The following is a 17132-nucleotide window of genomic DNA, read 5'->3' as shown; positions in this document are numbered from 1 at the left end:
TGTGGACAATATACGATATAATCCAGGCAAAATGATGCCAGTTTCGCCGCTGCATGTACTCACTCGTCTGTGTGTCGAGCAGTTCCATTCAGCCATGAGGGGCTCTGGAATGGAGATGGATGGAGTCTGAGATTGATTGACGATGGACTCCAGCCATTCACAAGCAGCTGGAGTTGGGCTGTCAATCAGTCAGGGGGCGGAGGAACGGGGCAGAACAAGGGAGGGAATATCACAATTGATTGACAGCTGAGCCATTTGTGAGTGGGTGGAGCCCATCTATTGATAAGCAGCTGCAGGCTGTCAATCATTTCCATACCGCGCTAATTGGTCCCTTTCCTCTCCAGTGGGAATGTCAATGGGAGGGAGGAAGCACCACCGTCCCCTCCCCTCTGCTGGGCCGGACAGGACTGTTTAAGTCCTAGTTTAAAATACTTGGTGTCCTGTTTGGTTAGTTAACAAGGCTTCAAGTGAAACAACATTATAACATTATTAAAATACAGCGTCGGCCCTCTGGTGGTCTGGAATGGTGTTTTAGCTAACCTCGGACTCCTCTTAAGCTGGACAAAACAGCCATCCTCAATGAGTCTGGCTGAACCAGCTTCCACTGTACTGTATTCTGGATAACTAGTCAACGCTGATAATTAGTCACTTGAGCTATTTCCCTTGAGATAACCAGTGATCAGAGTTTCACTGTTTTTTTTTGCTGTTTATTTTGATGCATATTTGTTCTGAATAATTGACTTCTTCCAATAATTTATTAAACAATGGCAGCAATGAAAAGGTTAACAACTTTTACAATATTCTCAGCCCAACTTCAATGATTGTGAACCTATTCCATTTTTTACACAATGTTATAAATATTCCAAAAAGGGTGTTGGCCAAATCCAGCCCCCGCCACACACACACATTGTTTTGTTATGCTTTTAAGTTTTGTTTGTTGAGCAACAACAAGATCAGCCTTAACTGCATTGTTCCTGATGATAAAATCTCCCGATGAATGAAGAATATATATTGAAGGTCTGCTAGCATCTGCAGCACTATACCTCAGTATGAGTTAACTTTGGGAGAAAAATTCTTGTTTTGCAGTAAGTGTGCTCCCAATACCAGAATTGAAGACAATTCACATCAGAGTTTACAGAAAAGCAAACAAAAAAAAACACAATGTATTTAAATATTGTTAGAATGAGATCATGAAGCTTTTCTTCACACACTGAATTGTGAAGATGTGGAATTCTCTGTCCCAGAAAGCTGTAGAGGTGGAATCAAAAGGGATACGGTATTTAAAAGTGAGTTAGGTTGATACTTAGGTAGTAGTATTACTGGGGTAATAGTGAAACTGTTTCTGTTCCTGCATTCCTATGTGTAAGTTGCAATCTTTGATTGTACATTTTTGCAACATTTAGGAAAAGATGAGTGAAATTACTTTGGTTTTAGTGTTTAACAGAGCAAGCAAAAAAAGGTTACAGTGATTAACGAACTAGGTATTCATAATGGCTGGGCAGCAACAGCCAAAAATATCAGCCTATTGGATTTTGACATGAAGGCAAATGATGCGTATATATGTAGAAGCAAACTTAACAGCTTATGTTACAGTTATTTTATACCTTCATGAAGTCTTGAATCGATGCCCATTTAAATGAAATCTAGTTAAGTAATTATAAAGAAATAATATTAGAACGGTCCAAACTTTAAATGTGTTCTTTCTTTTAAAAAAAAGTACCATTAACTATTTATTTTATTGGAAATAAAATGAACAGGAGAATCAAGGACAACACTTAACATGTGGAATAACACTTAGATATGCAAACATGTTTTGTGCATCAAGTAACATTCAGGAAGCCAAGATTCTCAAGCTCTCACTGAAATGCATGTTCAGCAATTGTAGCAGGCTAAGCACATTTTACTTTAAGACCTTTATCTTCTATTTTGAGCAAACATGGACATTGAACTAAACATTTCAATGATAATGTGAATTTACAAGTTCTCATTTGCAAGCATCTCCCAATATGGGGTGATTTATACATGTATTTGATTTAACATGCATCACTCACATTATTTTAGTTTATATTTTATTCACCTCCAGTGTTAGGTACAGATTAGAGAAATATAATACACAAATTCAGTGCATGGCTTAAGAATAATAATGCGCAGGAGTGCCTTTATACAGCTTTATTGAACATTATATGTATTTCCGAAGAATTTTCCAATACAAAATAGCCCCATTGGTTTCCAGTGATAGTAAATCAAAGGAAGACATTTATTTCCATTTGTGTGAAAGAGTCGGAGAAGTTGTAACAATTTGATAAGTAAACCAGAACATGACATGCGATTTGCAACTTGATACAAATGTAATTTTGTTGTTGTTACTACATCAGCTTCAACCACCCACACATAAACGTTAAGTCACTTTGTGAATATTGTACATAACACATTTATATCACAAAACAAAATTCATCACTTCTCTGAAGAACACTGGTAAGGCATTTAAGAGGTCTTAGACATTTATGTATAGTTTCACCAAAAATGTATGTGGCCTAAGTTGTTTTTAAAAAACCCTTGAAAAACATTCAACAATCAATTTAAACAACTGAATAGATTAGTTTTTCCTTGAATGGCAAATATATTAATGCTGAAGTGGAGAATCTCCTCGAGATAATTTGTAGACACGTTAAACTCATTTTCAGGCTTTACCGACTACCTGAAGTGCTTCTGGGACTTCACTGAGGGAGACCTCAATGCCTCACATGCTCATCTTCCAAGCACGTTTACAGCATGCTGTGTCTGATGTGTCCAGAATTCTCCAGCAGGACATGTCTAGACCAGCTCCAATAGTGCAAGGTAATTTGGGAGGACAGGTTCCAGCATGGAAGCGAGTTCCTACCAGTTTCAGGTAAATCAGTGCCATTGGCCCCTCAGTCTTCTGAGATACCAGCATCCCATTAGATATGGTTTCTTACAAGAAATAAAACAGTAGCATTTGGGCTAGAAACCCTCTGTACTGGCACAAATGGAGCGGTTTGTCTGTGGTGGCACTGTCCAGAGGTTATCTGGGGAGTAAAGGTTACTTCACATACTTAAAGAGCCTCTTTGCCTTAACAGGAACTGAATTCTCTTCAACCGTTCCTTCAGCTCCCCTCTCGACTCTCTACCCCCTCCTCGCTCCCTCCCTTCCCTCCCTCCCCTCACCCAGCTCGGGTCCCGACCCAACTGTCCAGCACCTTGGGACGTCCTCCCGACGTGAAAGGCGCTCTATAAATGAAATCTTGTTGTTGTTGTTGTTGTTGAATGGTTCCTTTCCTTTGCAAACCCCTCTTCTCAATGTATCAAGCACCAATACAATTATCCACTTAGCCCAGTCAAGTCAACATCCCAAATCATTGGCACTGAACAACTATTTGTTTCTGCAAAATCTTTCACAACATTAAGATCTAGCTGTAGCATTTAACCAGGCAACATTCACAATAGTTTATCATAAGGATTCCTATTTACAATACATAAAATATTCAGCAACGACCACGTGAGTAATCCAAAACATGCACACAGGAATAAGCCACTTAATTTGCAATATGCACTTGCCCTCTTTCGTAGATCTGCAAAAGATCTATAAATAAAGTTCCACTTTGGCTAATTCAATAAAAACACCTCTGCTGGGCTTGTTCTTTTTAATCCATCACTGTGGTTATGGGTTTTTGTCATGATCCAAACTTTCTCATCAAGTAATCCAGAAAGCAATGTTCTTATAAAAACTAGGAAAAGAAACCAACTACCATAATTCTCAAGCTTTGTATTATCAAGAACATCATAAATCTTCTCATATCAAAACTCAAGAGCATTATGTAACATTAAAGGTGGTAGGAGTTTGTTTTACTTAACTGCTGATGCAACACTCAAAAAATAAGTTTAGGAAAAAACTTTTAAAAATATTTAAAAGTGGATCATTGATCACAAACATTATGGTTAGGTAAAACAGATGGGTGTCCGAAATATCCACTCAGATGCCAAAATAGATTGTGCAACTTAAGGAAACTTCCTAGACTTTCAACTTTTAAATAAATCCTAACTCATATAAAGTATGAATTATATACATTTACGAAATCACCATTACCTGCACTGAAACATTCTTGATAGATAGCACTAGTCTATCTAAAAAGGACTATTGATACAGTGCTTTGCCCTTGAACTCCTTTCTAATTATGGTTGGAAGACCGGGTTGTTATTTAGGCTTGTAGCTTGCTCTGTGCCTTTTATAACAAAAATACAGTTCAATGGCTCCATTCAGGAGTAAAGGTATGCAGCTTGTGATGGGAGTCACTTTCTGGCTGTAAATGGTAATATATACATACTCTTGTGAAGAAGATAGTTAGCTGTCTTAATGGATCTTTGTTATTTGCTGTAATGTGAAAAAAGCAGGCTTAGACATAAATGAGCTCCTTTGTATTTTCACAAAGGTAATAAATAATACAAATTACATTAATACCTGCATTTTAGTTGCATTTAAAGCTGCAAATGCTATACACATTTTAAATGTTTGTACGTTAAAGAGTTAGAATTAAGCAATCATGCCTGACATGTATGAAAGCCAACCATTTTGCTAGGTATACAATTGTATTTTGTAAATCTTTTACTTACAAACGGAGCTGATCATTGCTCTTTATTATTGGGTGCAGACATTAGTGGCACAGGGTGTGTGTGTGGAGATCAACGTCATTTGTAAATGAAATATTCATTATGGCATGTTGATCTTGAATACAAAAATCGGAAATTTCTAGTACGTGTATATAATTGTTTTTAAAAAATTCTAAGTTGATGGGCATTTTAGCTCTTTTGACTCAGTAGACTAGAGCTGCTAGCTAGATGTTCTGTTTCTTACAGCATACAAGACATTTTTTTTCAAACCCCAGACAGGTCCTTTAAATCAAAAAATGCATGCTTAGTTTACTATCTGAAAACTCTTGGCACAGCCTTGACCATTGAAATGTTCAGTATTCAAGCAGCAGGAACACAGTTCCCTAAGTTAACTACATACAGCAGTTAAATTACACTACATCTGTTGTACTAGTTGTTGATTCACAGCACATTATGTATCCTGAATCTGGATTTTCTGGGGGTTTTGTTTTGAAGTTCAAAGATTCCAAGCACAACTAAAAGACTCCCCTGCAAGAACCATTCTTCAGTTATCTACAGACAAGATCTCTAGTGTTAACACCAGGTCTGCGCAGTCTTTGGAATCTTGCAGTNAAAAATGAGGAATGGCATCTCACTCTTTGCTGTTACTGTTCGTCTGTCAGGGCAGTTAGAAGATGAAACCAGCCAAACGTGTTCATAGCACTGAACCATGTTAGTGTCCACCAGAGCCTGGAGGATTGTGAATCCAGTCAAAAACAATCAGGGTCATGCTTCCAATCATAAAGACGATTCCGATTACAAGGAAGATCATGGCCTATAAAAATAAGAAAGAAAAATAATTTCAGTTTTATTGCTTCTATGTTAAGATATTATTCACAATTTGTTTTTCCACGCAGAGTTGTTGGGATGTGGAATGCCCTGCCAAGTAAGGTGACAGAGACAGAGTCCATAGTGGGTTTTCAGAGGGAAATAGACAGCTATATGAAAATTAGAGGCTTGAAGGGCTTTCAGAATAAGATAGTTATGGGATTGAAAGTACAGCTATTTTTGAGAACTGGTGTAGACTCGACGGCCCGAATGGCCTCCTTCTGCGCTGTAAATTTGTATGATTCTATCATTCCAACTTAAACTAAGTATAAGTATATTGGAAATCCATTGTACAAAACATTTGATTATGATGCATCTTTGCATTTATCAGTTATGGACCCTGATATTTACTTAACAGAAAATCCAAACCACTTTGAGACACCAGACTGACCTTTGATCCCTAAAAAATGATCGACTTCCAGATGATCAGGTTGAGGCAAATATGACTTCTTGTGTGCTGCATATCCACAGCCAAATTTGTGCAGAGCAATGTCCCACCAAAAAAAACGTGAAATGAAGTACCAATTTTATCTGGAGAATTGTCGACTCGGACACTGGGAGGAACTCCCTTCACTTTTTAAACAGTGCTATGGGATCTTTATTGTTCACTTGAACAAGCAGCCTGGACCTCAGTTTAATGTTTCATTGAAAGAGCAGCATCTCTGACAATGCAGTGGTCCCTCAGCTTTGTATTGGAGTGTCAGGCGAGGCTGTGAGTTCAATCTACACACGAGGCTTGAGCCAACAATCTTCTAACTCAGAAAGAACTATCAAGGGAGCCAGACTGACTCACTGACTAAGAAAGCTTCATTACTTCCAATAAAGCTTCTGGGTGAATCAGCAAATATATGGCTGTATTAGCACTTTGGGACATCCTCACTACGTGAAAGGCGCTCTGTAAATGTAATTTTGTTGTTGTATTATTAGGAGTAGATTTTAACACCAAAACAAGTTGCAAAAAAAATTATATCACGACATCTTATATTTGTTGTCATAAAAAAAATTAGCTCACCCCAATCTTTTGCATTGATTTCATAGATTCTTTCTTCACAAGTTTGATGTAACATGCTGATGGGAGTATGAAGATAAGCATTGTAGCAGCAGATGCACCTGAAACACAGGAAAGCAGAGGGCAAAATGAAATGATTTCAATGCTACTCTACATACCCTAGTAATAGTAATAGTAATAGTGCACACACATACTATAGATCAAGAAAGCCTTACCTATAAAGCCAAAGATATCTCTAATGCTAGGAACAAATATCACAAGTAGGTCATTCAAAATCAGCAGGAATCCTGCAATTCCAATATGACGTAACCAGTTGAATGATCTTCCTGGAAAAAACAGTTCTTGAATTGATGTCCGAATCTGCAGAGGTAAAATATTATTAGAATATATTTCATATTTTGTCTTTACTATGTTCATAGCTAAAAATAAAACAAACTTGAATCTCAAACAAGTCCGAGGGCTGCCCTGTCAATAGAACATTAAAACGTTGCAGCATCCCTTTCTGAAAGAAACCTTCAGTTAAATGTTTACATATGCTGATAGAAGCACCAGATTTATGCTATTTTTGAAAGACAGTCCACTCTGTTTGCCCATACCACTCTCTCTTTCTAGTGGTGTGGGCAACAGAACAGGATGCTACATCAAGCACAATCTGAAATCAACAATTATAGCAGCAGTTAGAAGAACATTTACTGTTTTGTTGAAGTATGGTTTTCTTTTAAAGCTGAGAGCTATTCTCAGTTTTTCTTTCAGTTATTCAACTTTCCTTTGAGTACTAAGATCACAACTTTGCGAAGAAAATCATAATATGGTGAATTTAATAGCTAGTTCAAAATATACTGCTAATTATTACACCTGGTATTTGACTTTTTATTTCCATCATAAATGTCTTAGAATACTTTTGAAGTTTATATGAAAGAAACTATTTTCTTCCACATTGCTAATATCTTTCATTTGCAACTCATTAATGTTATTCATATTTAAAGACATACTTTCAGATACAATAGATGAGGTGTAAAGGACAAACAAAGACCTGTTTTTGAACATGATGAGACAGTGGTGGTAAAACTAAACCATTTTAACTGGGAAAATCTAGTCTGCAGCCCCCTGGTAGCTCACCCAAGGGTTCATTCTTCATGTGTGAGCTTTGTTAGTGAGCATTGGTGAGCTACTCAGACATGGAAGGTATCAGGACTATGGAGAAATTCCTTTTAACTAGACATCTGTACACACACTCACTCTTCAGCCGTAATAGTAGTCAGATGCAAAAACTGGCTAACCTTTCACCTCCCTAACCCAGAGATCTATCACAGTTTCCTTACTGAGATTAGTTAACACAGCACTGACCAGCATCTAATCAGCAATCTTATGGCTCAATTTCTCAATAGGCAGTTGCTTTTCCAACTGAGTCATTGGAACTTGCACACTGCAATGTATTTGAGTGTAATGCTAGCTGAAGGTGTACATTATCAAATAGCATTTTTGGCTGGCAAACTCTTGCGCTCATGCCAGAAAATGTTCTAAAAATAATCTTTAAAGCTTTGGGTTACACGATTACCTCGTCACTTTTGTTTCTCAGTTCAACAAACATGCCTTTAAGTGTTAGTCACTGACCAGGAAAAGATAATCCATCATTCTTGAATGGGGCAAAAGTAGCTTTGAGCATTTGTCCTCCCGACGTGAAAGGCGCTATACAAATGTAATCTTGTTGTTGTAGTTTAGAGGAAGAAACAAATTACATAGAAAATGTTTCACCAGCGCAAGGCAATCTTATTTTAGACATAATTAAGTAAATTAATCAGATATGAAAATAATTGTCAATCTTAGACTTTGAAATCAGAAGAGCACCATCAGATCACTAAATGTGAAGTATTACAGTACAATGTTAGGCAATATATGTTGTAAAGCCTGCTATTGCACTAAATATCAATCAACTACTCATGATCCAAACAGAGAGAATTCGTAAAATCCAAATAGATTTGAATTAGCTCAATTTTGATTAATTAGAATTCAGAGGCAAGACTGATCCTATCTTCGGCACCAGTGAATAATAATCCTTGCATTTTTCCCACAAAATACACACTTTACAATATATCCTGTGAAGTGCTTTGAGACGTTATGACAACGTGATTATTATTATTGTTGCATTTGATATAGCATCTTATGTTGTCGAAACATCTCAAAGCACTTCACAAGGCATTACTGCAAAGTCTAATAACTGTATTTGTAGGCCAAAGTGAGAAATATAAAAGTCGGAGAAACATTGCATCAGTCAAACAGGAGTTTAACCTGGTAATGCAAATACAGGAGCTGAGGGGAAATTTAAAAGGAAACAATTAACTGTGGCCCTAATTTAAATAAAAGTACAACCAAGAAACCATATTGTGTTCAAATACTTCCAGCATCACCACAAACACACAGCAAATCTGGTTCTAGCGTTTGTTAACTGCTGAACTGTCAAACACAGGTCAAATTAATTCAATCTAATTAAACCTAAATTTCACCAGAATTTTCCCAATTTAGGCTGCATTTCACCAATACGGGTGCTTTCTTTTAATATTTAAAAGGATCTTTTCTGAGAGAACCATAAATGTTTCAAAATAAGTTGTGATCAAACTCAACCAAAATCTGCCTAATATGCTTCCGTTTGAAGTGCCACCTCTCACTAACAAAATGATCCAATCCTATGGTGAAAAGAACTGCAGCATTGTCTTTGGAAACAACGTGACAGGTGAAGGAGCCTCAAAAATTGTAAGTTATAGAGTAGAAGTTATGGTTGCTTTTATTTCATACGCATTGAGCCAATTCTCAGTTATTTTCTATTGCAGAGCTCTGCATGACAAAACCATTCTGCTATGGTTCCAGTTCCTTCAAAAGTATGAGTTGCATGGCAAAGCCAGAGTAGAAAATTGGATTGTAAGATTTGGACATCTTAATGCTTATTTGTGACAAGACCCGAATCAGGTAGAGTTGGTTATAAAGATCTTTTGATTCCCATTTCAAATGGCAGGTGGATTTTGTTCATGCGAGGTTGAAAATGAGTTAAATTCACCAATCCCATTATAATTTGTTTCATTCATTTGACTTCATTTGAGAAACAAAATTAGAAAAGGTTCAACCAGATGTCTTTCCAATTGGGCTGAACATATTTATTTTTAGCAATACAATTTACTTCAGGTAGGAGAATTAAATTAAATTATGCTCTGAGAGCCTATTGAGTCTGAAAATATTGTTATGATTTTTTTTCCTGTGACATTGCTGTGTTCTGTATTGACGGCTTTCATTTCACCTCAGGCGCTGGCAGCATCAGCCTCTACGGCTGCAAACTCAACCTCACTAACCCAGTCAGGAACCTGGGTATCTTGTTTGACCCGAACTGTCCTTTCTCCCCCACATCCACCCATGACCGGCACTGCCTACCACCTCCTCCGCAACATTGCCAGACTCCGCCACTGCCTCACCCCTCAGGCTACTGAAACCCTCACCCACGTGTTCATCACATCAAGGCTTGATTACAAGAATTCCTTCCTCATCGGCCTTCCCAACTCTTCCCTTCACAAGCTGCAGATCATCCAAAACTCTGCAGCTCGTGTACTCTCACGCACCAGGCTCCGCGACCCCATCACTCCCACCCTCGCCCGACTCCACTGGCTCTCCTTCTCCCAGAGGATCGAGTTCAAGATCCTCATCCTCACCTTTAAGGCCATCCATGGCCTTGCCCCCTCCTACCTCTTTGACCTGCTGACTCCCTACCAACCTGCCCGCTCCCTCCGTTCATCAGGCTCCGGCCTGCTCCATGTCTCCCGCTCGACCATTGGTGGCCGAGCTTTCAGCCTCTCTGCCCCCAAACTCTGGAACTCCATCCCACGGTCCCTTCGCCTCATTTCCTCCCTTGCTTCCTTCAAGGCCGATCTCAAGACCCTTCTTTTCGACTGTGCCTTTCGTCTCTCTTCCACCTCTCTGCCTTCCCTCACCCCTACACTACCCCTCCCCCATGCTCGGGCCCCGACACCTGACTGTTCAGCGCTTTGGGACATCCTTCCGATGTGAAAGGCGCTCTATATATGTAATTTTGTTGTTGTTGTATTGGGGAATCAGTTTTTTATTTTTGTGCACCCAGAGTAGCACAGCCAGATGTACAAAAAATCTTTGTCTACACTGTCCAAGATACTTTAATTCTAATTTCAGAAGAGTTCCCCCTCGTGTACCAGAGTGAATTTCTCCAAGTCTCTGAGTGAGAGTGAACATGTCATGTTAAAAAGTACAGAATAGTTTTGTGCAGCCACAAAACTGTTACAATTGATGAAAGAACAGTACAGCTATCTGTCTAGTACCAAGATGTCCAAAGGAAAGATTCAAAAATTGTAATGACATTATCTTAGGAATTCAAAAAGGAGGAAATGAACAGCCAGAGGTCCACAAACCAATACTTTAACCCACTGGCAAAGTAAGAAGCATGAGAGAAATAATTGTGGAAAAATGCTTTATTTCTTTACAAGCAGTAAACTACCTGGCTCTGTTCCCACTTCCAAAAACATACTTTTTCATAAAATCATAATAATACTTTTCCTATCCCTCTAAGCTAACAAACTGACATTCCATATTCCTGTTTTTAACAGCTTTATCACCTACACACACTGAATCAGCCATCAACGATTACTTAGCAACCTGAATTTTCACAACTTGGCATCATGCTCCGCTTGTCTTAAGAACATCTGCAGCAAAAGTACCCTGAACTGTCCTTTCTCCCCCATATCGACCCATGACCGGCACTGCCTTCCACCTCCTCCCCAACGTTGCCAGACTCCGCCACTGCCTCATCCCTCAGGCTACCGAGCAAGCAAAGTCCAGGGTTCTTGTTGATGTCAGTGCAAAGCGAATTAAAAATAGAGATCCTACAACCAAATATGTTCAGTCTGATACAAATACATTTATAGCTGTAGGCTTGACATTATGTTTGATTTAGATTTAAAATGATGCAGTAAATTATTTTTGAAAAAAAATCATTCAGTGATGTCTATTGAGCAGCACAATAGTCTTGTCACTTCAACGAAAATCCTGAGTTGCTAAACTAGTATTGTGCTGCCATCTCTGGCTCACCTGAGGTTCCCAAGTTGAAGTGAGGCCTAAAGCAGAAAGTTCAAACTGCCAGGGTGCCAAACCCTCATCACCACCTTGGCTGATTTGGCAGAAGGGCAAGAAAGTGATTTGAAGAATTATTACCCTTCACAACTGTTGGATCAAACCAGTGTGAAAACTCACACAAAAACCTGTCAGGACAGGTCCAGAAACAGATTCATTTGGAAATCAAACAACCTATTCAAGTTAACAAATCAACTGGTACCATTTTACCTGATTATCTGCCCTTAACGCTTTCTTTCTCTCATTAAATGTCCTTGGAGTTGAAATCATGATTTAAGGAAACTTATTCTACTGAGTTTTTGCAGAATTTATTTGAATTTGTGATAATATAAAGCTTATTTTTCAGTGGTGTATGAAGTTATAGAGCAGAAGTTATGGTTGCTTTTATTTCATACGCATTGAGCCAATTCTCAGTTATTTTCTATTGCAGACAATGCAGTTTCCATGAGTCATCCAACCAACCTCTACATTTTAAGTCCTGTTTATATGGAAAAACTGATTTATATTTCCCATTTCTACTCACTTGACTGGAGGCTGAAAATAAAATGTTGAAGACCTCATACCTGATGTCAAGTGTTTTAATGCATTTTTTTAGTAAGATTCAAAAATAGTTCCATGAAAGACTTTTAAGAGATAATTTTGGAGCAGACCTTGATTTGATTGGTAGTGTTGTATTTATGCTGCTTTGAAAAGCGAAGTAGAACAGCATTAAACAGTATCCTGTAAATCCAGATTTGTGTACAAACAGATTTATTATAGTTCAGTCAGATGGGAAATTCCAAATTCCATTCCTAGCAACCCTGTGCTCACATGCACATCGTTGTACAGGTCACAACAGAGCTTTTTCCTGGTAGCGTGAAATGTTTACATTTATGCAGTGTACAATTAGAGTTACAGAAAGAGACAGATACTAGGAGAGAAAGTCAAAGAAAGATGGAGAGGAGATATACAACAACAACAAGATTCCATTTATAGAGTGCCTTTCACGTCGGGAGGACGTCCCAAGGCGCTGTACAGTTGGGTCAGGACCAGAGCAGGGGGGGAAATGGTCAAGGTGAGGGGAGGGAAGGGAGGGAGCGAGGAGGGGGTAGAGAGTCGAGAGGGGAGCTGAAGGCACAGTCAAAGAGAAAGGTCTTGAGACCGGCCTTGAAGGAGGAAAGGGAGGAGGCAAGGCAAAGGCACTGGGGGATAGAGCTCCAGAGCCTCGGGGCTGAGAGCCTGGCCACCAATGGTAGGGCTATGGTAGATATAGAATGGTAGATATAGAAATGAAACATAGAGAAAAGAAATTTTACTCCATCAGTTTGACCTGGAACTAAATTCAGAAGCCCAACATTTCTCATGGTCATAGCCTTGAATATTGTCTTAAATGTACTATTGAGGAGAACTTGAGAAGGTTATTATATTCAGTCTTAATTGATAAGTCATTTTACTGAACTATGCAAATCCATCATATAAATTATGAATTTTCCAAAATTCTGCAGAGTCTTAAATTTTAAAGCAATTGACCATGAGACATTTTGGTTTCAGATCTCATGGTGAAAGGTTAACATTCCACTTCTTTCAATGAACTATTGAAGTGTATAACTTCAGAAACACACTTTACTTTGGTGAAATTGGAAATGTATGCAAAATAAATTCTCCCTGCATATTAATATTTTAAAAAGTATTCTATCAATAGGGGCACAATATATATATATACATATATAAACATTTATATGTTAACATTTAGGGCATCTAAGTTGGTTTAAACATGCTGGAGTCTGTTTTGCAGTATATCTTAATGAGATTTTTAAAGTTCCCACAGATAGCAAAATGGTCACCAGAAGGTAACCCCATTTGGGCAATTCAGATTTTTTAAAAATGAAATAAAGCAAATTAGAACCCATAATCCTGAGGCTGGTATAAACCAGAAAGACAATGATTTTAAGATACATCTGACAATGAAGAGCAGTTTAAAGTTAAAAATAAACAGCATACCGCAGATGAAAAAAAAATCAAGAGACTAATTTGCATTTAAAAATTTGCATAGAGAATAAGTCATTCATACTTACTGGAAATAGCACAATGGGAACAGTCAGGGTGACAGCTACCAGCACAGCCAAACGGACTAGTAACAGCAGGGTATCAAACTTGTACACTTGTGTATAGGTATGAAGCAATTCTGTTTCAACTTGATCTGTGGAAATGTTAGTAATAATAATCACTGTATTTGATACAACTTCTAGAAAATTGACAACATCTCAGAGTGCTTCACAATGTGTCCGTAAATTGAAGTGACTGTGTATTTTTAGGCGAGAGTGCAAGCCAATTTGTACGCTGCAATGTTCCAGAATTTTATCTGGAAGACTGTTAGCCAGGACATTGGAAGAAACTCACTTCTCTTTTCAAGTGGTGCAATGGAATCTTTAACATCAACTTGAACAGATATATGGGACCTCGGTTTAAAATCACTTTGACACTGCAATGGAGTGTTAGCCGAGACTATGAGCTCAAAGTCGCGATTTGGAGTTTGAACCATATCCTTTTGCCAAAAGGCAAAAGTGTTACCAACTGAGCCGGGCTGGCAGTTGTTTTAAATACTACCATTTTAGTATTCAAGATTCTGATGAATACTGATAAATATTTACAACAGTGACAAAATAATATTTAGCTTCTAAGAGAAACTATTCGAGGATGACAAAAGTGAAAACTGTGGATTTTATATCAGTCCTTAACATTTTGACTCACCATAAAAAGTCAGATATCCAAAAAGAGCTGCCATAAGGTACATGATAAGCATAGCAGTAATTGATACATTGGAGACGTGTTGCATTTTCTTTTGAGATCGGCTGAAAAGTAAAAGGGCCATTTTCAATTTCTCTTTACAATACATCAGTAAAACAACTAACAGTAGGAAATATTCAGGTTTTAAGAACGTAAATTGCAAGTCCAGTGCTTCACTATTCCAACACTCACTTTCTATCACTAAACATTGCTATAAAGCTATGAAACAATACTAGCAGCCTCCAATCATAGAATTGGCCATAGTGGTCTCAACTTCTGGTTCATGTTTTCTGCTACTCTGGTTATCTCGAGATAAGCTGATGAAGTGCACGAAAATGCATTCCAAGGCAATTCCATTCATTTGCAGTCATCAGCATATTTCCCTATAAAGAAAATAAGTACTGACAGGATTCTGCTGTGTTGTTCGGTGGCATTCCTTTTTTCTGGCTTGGCCACATCCAGTTTGGCCAGGTTATTTTCATATTAGTTGAATGCAACATTAATGTTCATACGATGTTCATAGTTACCGGAGTTCTGAATACAAGTCGAGACCTGAAATGGCAAGTCTCTGCAGGAGGTGAAATGAGTCACAAAACTGAAACTAGGATAGCACCTTCAATTTTTGTTCTCAAATAATACTCCCTTTTAACTTTCTTCTTCTATTAACATTATGCAGTATTTAGGTTTTGTTTACATGGCGTTTCTAAAGAAACCTGATGTGCTGAAGTTTTAAGTAGAAAATTCTTACCCTTTAAGTTCACTGTAGATTGGGAGCACTTCAGGATGACATACAAAAGCAAAGGCCAATATGGGAATTGTGTAGGCAGTCTGAAAAGAAAAAGGAAAAAAAACATTCCCACATTAAACAGTGATCCAGCAATATGACTCCACAAGCTATTTCACAAATGCATTTAAAGTTTTACCAACCTGCGAGTTAAAGACAAAGTATTTTGGTTTGCACATGTCATCATCCTGATGAGCATTATAAACCACTCCATTAGTGTGTACTATGTGAGCATCATCTTTTGGCTTTTCATCATGACTTGCTGTGTGGCCGTAGTAAGGCATCATAAGGTTCAGGCCATCATCACCACTTTTGTTGCGTACTATTGGATACACTGTTGTCAGCAGGTGGCCTGTACTATTTCCTAGTGTTGTTTGATTTAATGCATGGTGACCAAGTAGTGGCAATGGACAGGGGATCTGTGATTTCTTGTAGATTACCTGCAAACAGGCAAAAAAAATGTTACACCCTATTTTCCTTTTCTATCTGTTTGGCTCATACCTCTGCTGCTGACAGAATGTACATTACTGGTCTGTTCCTGGAAATGCTCCTGGTTAGCGGCTATCAGAAGGCTTGTGGTACACACAGGATGTTCCTATCCAACTTTAACTATTACTCTGACTTGTTTCTTGGCACTGTTCATGTTGGAAACGTATGTTCTTTCCTTCTTGCTACAAAGTGTTTGTTTTCTAACAATTGGAGTCAACTGTGCCTCAACGACTGAATGGCTTATTTGGGTCATTCTTTCACAGAGCCTTAACAGTTCTGTAGTTTTGATCCTTACGTGATGTACAAAGAGGATGTAGAAAGAGGACAAGTCCTTTTATGGAAATAGTTCATTAAATCTATGGCCTTTCCTTTCTGCAGGATCTGCTCATTTTGAAGTTAAACCATGACAATGTTTAACATACACAGCTATACTTACAACACTGAGAAAGAAGATCATACAAGTGAGAGAAAATCCACTTGTATAGCCAAGGTACCCTATAAAAGCAACAAAAAAAAATTGCTCTGAGTTATGCGTATTGTTTCCTTGAAAAACATTTAAATTATTTGTTTGAACTGTAATGAGTAATTGATTATATAAAATGTGATTATTCATGTAATCATAATGTAATGCCTCATTTAACTTCCCGGGTCAACTAGAGCTATTCTAAGCAGCTCTATCTTAAATGTAGCATCATTGGCTTCTGAATATATTCGGTGATATTAACCTCCATTTCAACCCAATTCTAATATTGCGCTCCACAGAACTGCACTTAATTTGGGGTGAAACTGCCAAGATAAGCAGCGTAACTGAATTCTTGTTCATAAATTGCAATGTCATAGGAAAAATCATTTACCTAGATTCTTCAGGAAAGTCAGAGGCAGGATAATGCTCAGAGACACAATTACGACGAGATATTTACCATTCAGGTACCATTCCCTGAAAGACCAATGTTGCTATTATTAGAAATTAATACTTTCAACATGTATCAATCATATTATCTCAAACAATGTCAAAGTCTGTCATACTTCAACAACAACTTGCACTTATGTACCACCCATCACGCAGGGTAGTGTCCCAGAGCACTTCCCATTCCAAACAGCTGCCCACAGGTACCTATTAGGAAATGAATGGGTGTTTGAATGCTGGGTTGGGAAAGAATAAAATTTGGTTCTGTTACTCCTGGAATAAACAGTCTGATGAAACTTACTGTCTGAACTCACACAGTAAGTATGGCCAAGTAATTGAGGTACCCGAGGGCTGCCAGTGACTATAGAACTTGTTACTTTCAGAAACTAAAATTTAAAAAGATAATTTATTTAATTCCATATGTAATTATAGCTAAATTGTAATAGAAGTCACAATATACAGTAGAATGTTGCATATAAATACAGGGTCACTCCACAGTAACATTCCTGTGAAGCATTTTGAGAAATCTTGAAGATGTGATA

At 37.9% G+C, this 17132-nt stretch overlaps 1 protein-coding gene across 1 annotated transcript in view; it reads right to left on the bottom strand.

The window, feature by feature from the left end:
- Nucleotides 1-3284: 3284 nt before the first annotated feature.
- slc38a4 (solute carrier family 38 member 4) overlaps nucleotides 3285-17132 on the bottom strand; it is a 30221-nt gene continuing 16373 nt past the window's right edge. Inside the window, exons 9-17 of the mRNA XM_007902903.2 lie at nucleotides 16538-16620; nucleotides 16120-16178; nucleotides 15338-15634; nucleotides 15159-15238; nucleotides 14375-14475; nucleotides 13699-13823; nucleotides 6718-6862; nucleotides 6506-6603; nucleotides 3285-5440 (exon numbers count right to left, since the gene is read on the bottom strand). Of these exons, the coding sequence (XP_007901094.1) occupies nucleotides 5339-5440; nucleotides 6506-6603; nucleotides 6718-6862; nucleotides 13699-13823; nucleotides 14375-14475; nucleotides 15159-15238; nucleotides 15338-15634; nucleotides 16120-16178; nucleotides 16538-16620 (1090 nt within the window). The 3' untranslated portion in view covers nucleotides 3285-5338. The remainder of the gene's footprint in view (nucleotides 5441-6505; nucleotides 6604-6717; nucleotides 6863-13698; nucleotides 13824-14374; nucleotides 14476-15158; nucleotides 15239-15337; nucleotides 15635-16119; nucleotides 16179-16537; nucleotides 16621-17132) is intronic.

The sequence above is a fragment of the Callorhinchus milii genome, unplaced genomic scaffold (genome assembly GCF_018977255.1).
Source record: "Callorhinchus milii isolate IMCB2004 unplaced genomic scaffold, IMCB_Cmil_1.0 Scaffold5, whole genome shotgun sequence".
In the NCBI taxonomy this organism is placed as follows: domain Eukaryota; kingdom Metazoa; phylum Chordata; class Chondrichthyes; order Chimaeriformes; family Callorhinchidae; genus Callorhinchus; species Callorhinchus milii.
This window is presented reverse-complemented; position numbering and strand designations above follow the sequence as displayed.